At 39.8% G+C, this 6,000-nt stretch overlaps 1 protein-coding gene across 2 annotated transcripts in view; it reads right to left on the bottom strand.

Moving 5' to 3' along the window:
- Positions 1 to 329: 329 nt before the first annotated feature.
- Positions 330 to 6,000, bottom strand: part of LOC119178709 (5' nucleotidase C) — a 226,198-nt gene continuing 220,527 nt past the window's right edge. For both annotated transcript variants that reach the window (XM_075885087.1, XM_037429941.2), the window contains exon 14: positions 330 to 4,947. In XM_075885087.1, coding sequence (XP_075741202.1) covers positions 4,743 to 4,947 — 205 coding nt within the window. In that variant the 3' untranslated portion in view covers positions 330 to 4,742. The remainder of the gene's footprint in view (positions 4,948 to 6,000) is intronic.

Genomic DNA, 6,000 nt, shown 5'->3' with positions numbered 1-6,000 from the left:
AGCCTGGTGGCATGCTGCGACTTTCATTTCACAATCAAAAATGTGTAATGGAGCCCGACTCTTTACTACGATTCTCCTAACTAAATGTCACAGATAATTACAAAAAAAGATAGCAAAATACTGGGGGCTTCATGCAAACAGCACTTACACACTTCATGTTGATGTTCATTCATTTTTCGTGCTACTTACAAATTATTTGTTCATTCATTACATTTACGAAAGTTATCAAATAAGCTGCCGATGCAAAAGTATTTGAGAGACCCTGGTAGTTGGTTAGTTCATTTCCAAGTACTGTCTCAGCAAGTTCATCAAATAAATTCGACTGCATATCACAGTATTAACCACTGTTTATTCACAATTACTTGCAAAACATCACTTTCATCAGGAAGCTACATCGAGACAATGAACATATTAGATAGGCACATTCGCTCGCTAGGCACACTAAGTCATCTAACAGGATACCTCGGAAAACTTTCTGTACGTCTACATACCTTAAGGAAAGTATGTCTATACCAGCACAATGGGAACAAGATAAACCTTAATGACACAGTATCAACCAGAAAATATATAAACTTTTTTTGCTCATAGATACGAGATAGAAATTTTATTTCACAGAACCGTAACATTTCATTGCTCACAAAAAAAAGAATTTCTGCAACAAATCGACGTGTCACTACCAAAATTAATGTCAATAAGCTCAAGGAAACGAGTGGCACAAAAAAAGGTGATTTTAACGAACAAAACAAACAGCACCAGGTATACAATGTTGACTATGCACAAATACTTATAAGGTTAACCACAGTACATGAGTTAACTGCACCAGAATGAAGCCAAATGATGCAGCATATATTCCGACGATAAACCAAGCCAACAAACATAATAGCCGGCAATGCAATAATTAATTTACCGGCATAAAGAATGCTGAATCTCCCTTGTGGTGCAGTGCTCCTTATCTGAACTGTATCACCTTTAACTGTATCACCTTTATCTAGTCGAAGCAGCCCCTCCAAGTAACTACGCTCAAAGAGATCGTGCAATCTCTTCAGCTAGAAATACCGTTTTATGTAAGTTGATAGCACAAATACTATGCTGCACAATGTGCCCACTGGGACTACAATAATAATCTTATACGACTGATGAGTTACCTAAAGGTCCAGTATATGTCATCGGGCACAAGGCAGTACACAAAAACATGCACCAAAAACATAGATTTCAACATATGCAGAACTGAACCAAGTCTGTACAGTGAAAGCCCTGCAGTGCTTGCATACCCCAGCACTTGGCAAAAGTCGATACACCGCGGCAACAAGAAGGAACAGGCCACAGACCGGAACAGTGCATGTGCTGCAGCAGGTAATGTGCAAAAACACACCTTCACCGGCTATGTTGCCTTTTCCTTCTTATACTAAACTCTTTACAGCATCACTGAAGTCTAGCACAATGAATTATTAGTTTGGACAACCATACTAACTCAGCTGCCGATGCAACTAGCAAAAGCAAAGCTAAACTTGTGCCTCCACTCCAAAAGGAGATCAAAAGGGCGAAATAATGTGCAAGGACAAAAAACAAACTGCTAAAACAGTTCGAGCAGCAAGCAAAGCAAGATGTGTAAGCAATCACCCTGAATGAAGGTGCCAAACTGCTACATGGCTACAAAATTACCTGTTCTACTCTACATTTTACAGCATTATAGCAAAGCAGCTTCTTGTAGTTGTTTTAGTAAAGAAAGACTGCCAGTTTTACAGTGAAAAAGCAGTAAAAAAAAGAAAAAGAAAGAAAAAATAACAATGAAACTCGGCAGCTTCTCAAACAAAAGGAAAAAAAATGAACGAGATTATATTCGTAGAAATGTACTTGCAAAAATGCTATGTATATATATGCAACAACAACAAACCAAAAAAAACTTACCCTAAAAAAGCTGTACAATAAGCATGCACAATACAATATAGGTTCATAAAAATTACAAAAAAAGGGCGAACATATAATTTGAAAGCCATATTAACCTTATCTCTTAGCTTTAAGAAATAGCATTCACATCTAATTACAACAAAACGAAAAGACTGCAGCTCATATGCACTGAACCGCATTTGTCTTTTCCATTCAATGGCACAAAAACTCTAAACAGCTTTACCATGATGAACTGAAGAAGAATTGGTAAAATATTTCTGCAAGCAGCAAGTTCATGCGTCACAAGACGTAGACACACCCTCGGTCATATATTTTTTCTTTCTCATCTAATCAGTGCATGTTCACTCACCGTGCATTTACTCACCAGTGCATTAAATTCACCTCCACTGGTAGCATCTGCTTACCTCAATTTACCCATCTCTGCTGACAGTGCTGAAAAAAGGCATGAACTGGTAACAATGGTGTAGGCCTTTGAACATTTCACCATTAAGAGTATTCGCCACAACCTGCCTTCCGTAACGGCTATGAATGGCTAATTCAATGGACATGCATCGTGCTAAGAGCATGAGCGATAAAACAGAGCAAGACATTGTAATGCACTTGCTTGAGCTCACAGAAGACAATGCACACAACCATTGGCAAAGTAAGCAACAAACACATCTATCAAGCAAATAAAGAATCACGATTGAAGTAATACTATTCCTCCACGGGTGATTCACTCCTGATCCCTGAGCCTGTTCTCCACCATTCGACAACACGATCAAAGTATATAAGAATCATGATGTTAGTGCAATAAATGGACAGAAAAGGAGAAATAAAGTGATCAGGGCACCCGAATCGCATAAGGATCATTCGATTGTTTTTCTGTATTGTTAATTAAAGCATGCTTCACAATAGGAACAAGTATTATGCTATAGTCGCCCAATTCACGTGCTATGTGACGCCACACAGGCTCATGAAGAGTGTACCACACTCGCCGCCATGGCTACAGATGGCGTCCTACGTTTGAATTCACATATATACCCAATAAAGTGGCTGTGGGGATAGCCGCCGTGGTAGCTCACGTTTATCGTGCAATTGGGAGAACATCAGGCCTACACTATTTCCTTGTCAAAAACAAAACTTCCTTTTAATCAATCGCACACGAATGGTAACGACATCGCATACAAGGAAAGTTATCACCACGTGACGGCGCCATGAAAAACGGTCCCTTAACGACCACCTTCTTGAATAATTGAACGGTATATACGTAATGACTGTGTGGTCAGTGCATTCACAATCCTGCGTTCTGAGAGTTTACGGGTGCGTCTAGTTTTGTACTTGCAACAAAACGACACTATCTCGCTAGTTGACGTCGTTTTGGGTGGTTTCATGACGCTACCTAGCTTAAGATAACATAACCAGGCTGGCTAGAGAGCCGTCAATCGAACGAGGAGAAGAAGCGATCACGTGTACAAAGTACTATCACGACAGCAGTGGCGGTCCGTTCTTCGGTGCTGGCTGTAAGGGTACTGTTGCTGAATGGCATAAGGAGCATTCGATTGGTTTTCTGTATTGCTAATTAAAGCATGCTTCACAATAGGAGCAAGTATTATGCTATAGTTGCAAAATGTTCTCTTATCTTTCACCTTAAAACTTCCCCGAGTGCCTTGTTTAGGTAAGCATTACGTGATCATGCAACATCGACCGCACAAATAATATCGCAAACATCGAGAAGAACAAAATCCGCAGTTTCACCAACACTGCGATTCTCTCGAGCAGGCTACATACCAGCTGCCTTTGACACTGCCTCTCGGCCCGCTGATAACCCAACAGGAAGTTAATAACACACTAGAACTACATTAAAATTGTACTATGGCTGTGTTATATCAGTAATAAACTTGAAGACTCTTGTGAAAGGTCTAACATATGGCACTATGCGTGGCACCAAGCTCACAATAACAAGAGACTAGAACAGGCTGTTCTACGAGTGATCTTGCAAAATCAACACGGCTTTAACTTTTGTACATCTTGCTTTAAAGATACAGCATGCCAAGGCGACAATTTTGTAGCAAAGCCTGTCTCACACACATACTAAGGGAGCCTCCTATTTACATTTAACTGCCAGAAAAACAGACATCATTGGCAATGCTATGTTCCTTTATGATTAGCATGACACTCCACTTGAGAAAAAGCTAAATACAATTTTCCTTACAGTCTAACCATCGATAATTTCCATGCTAATAAAGTCAGCAACAGTTGTTATTTCGGTTCTCCCAAGAACCAGATAACACAACATATTGAGGCCATAACTGGCGACAGCAGCACAGCTATTCTCTGAGGATGAAAATGCACTTCTTATAATGATGATGTGCTATCTTATTGATTAACATACAATGTGTATGCAAGAAAATCACATACAAAAGCCACAGTGCTACTGGAAATCACCAAAAGCGGAGCACTTCTTTTCTTGAATCTTTTACCTTTTCTGCCACAGCACTAACATGAGCGATATCCTCACGAGCATTGTTTTTGTGCACGTCTGCTACATCCCTCTCTTTTTTACCTAATGAATACACTTCCTTCGTTCAACTACTGCCACAAAGTTAAGGCATGTTCGCTTTGTTTATATGCAATCCTTGCTTTGTACATTTACATACTTTGATTCTACAGGTCAGAAAGCTTCACCTGCTCTATAATTTGGCCTTGATGTTCTGCCCATCAGAGTAAAGAGAAGTAAACTGCACAGAATTAACTGTGTTGAATGCAAGGGAGTCCCCAATGAAAATGCAGCCAGTGTTGAGTGAACTGAGCTAGACACTGCTGCACCACACGACACAAATAAGACAAGGAACTTAGCTGTGGGGTGTGTGGCACTCATGGGGGAGTGCTCCACGACGCGGGTAGAAGGTGTGCCGCAAGGAGTAGTTGAGCAGGTTGGTGACATGTGACATGTAGATGTCCGAGTAGCGGAATAGACGTCGGGAGAAGTAGGTTGGGTTGTGATGCGTGCGGAAAATGCTCCCGAAGTTGGCATTGAAGAGAGACTTGGTGGTTTTCCTGTTTTAATAACATGCGGGAGAAAGAAGAAGAAAAAAAGAGAGACATGTAATCATAAAAACGCAGTTTTTCAATTGGCTCGGTGTAATTAAACTACAGGCTGTGTATTTCTATTGAAAGGTTAACGATGACACTACAGGTTTTCACTTAGGGCTGTAGCATTGAAGTTAGGTGGCTAGTTGTGGCTCCTGGAAGAACTCATGGATGCTTCAACATTTTTTCCTTCTGCTAGCACAAGATGTCACACTGAGATTTTGCTTGATTGGAAAAAATCTGACTAGCTTCCTTCAAGATTGTATTCCCGAATATTTCTTAGTGAAACTAAATAGGGTAAAGATTCTTTAATATGAACTCTAAGGGGGCTATAATATTGTTTGAATTAAATAGAGTTTGAAATGGTGGTAAAGCCCTAAAATTAATGGACATTGCACTATGCTGCATGAGCGGAACGGAAAGAAGCCACCTCTGGACTCGTTTTATTACTACATGTTTGTCACAGGTGATTTCTTCAGTTAAGTTTATAGAGCTCTAAGAGCAAATAAAATTAATGAATCAGCCAGTAACACAAGAGAAACAAGCATCGACATGCATTCGTGAGAGCGGGAAGTCCTTATTTATGCTGCAAAACGTGATTATTTTCATGGCAGAGTTAATGCAATCAAAATAAAAAGTAACTAATCAGTATTTTGCATTTGCTCAAGCTTCTTTCATCTCGACTTTATAAGACGTTGTTTGTAGTTTGTCCACGCGCCCCAGCACAACGTTCTAATTCTCCTCTGCTGAGAAATTCTGCTGTTTCGTTCATTTGTAGCTCTAGTAAATCTAGTTTGGTTTGGTTTTCCAACATACTGTGATTATTCTGGGTCTAGTACATGGGAAACAATGAAGATGAAAAGTTTTCAGTTCAAATTAATGGTTATGAATACCGATGCTTTCTAATTATGGGAGTTTTCCCCCAAAGAAATAAATACACACAGCTGTGTTGGGACCACAGTGCCAATTCTAATTAGCAACCAGTTTGAATAAACAGAGTTCAAATTAACCAGCTCTTAC

Source organism: Rhipicephalus microplus, unplaced genomic scaffold, assembly GCF_043290135.1.
Source record: "Rhipicephalus microplus isolate Deutch F79 unplaced genomic scaffold, USDA_Rmic scaffold_67, whole genome shotgun sequence".
NCBI classification, from domain to species: domain Eukaryota; kingdom Metazoa; phylum Arthropoda; class Arachnida; order Ixodida; family Ixodidae; genus Rhipicephalus; species Rhipicephalus microplus.
The sequence above is the reverse complement of the archived record's forward strand: the minus strand, read 5'-3'. Positions and strand labels throughout refer to the sequence as shown.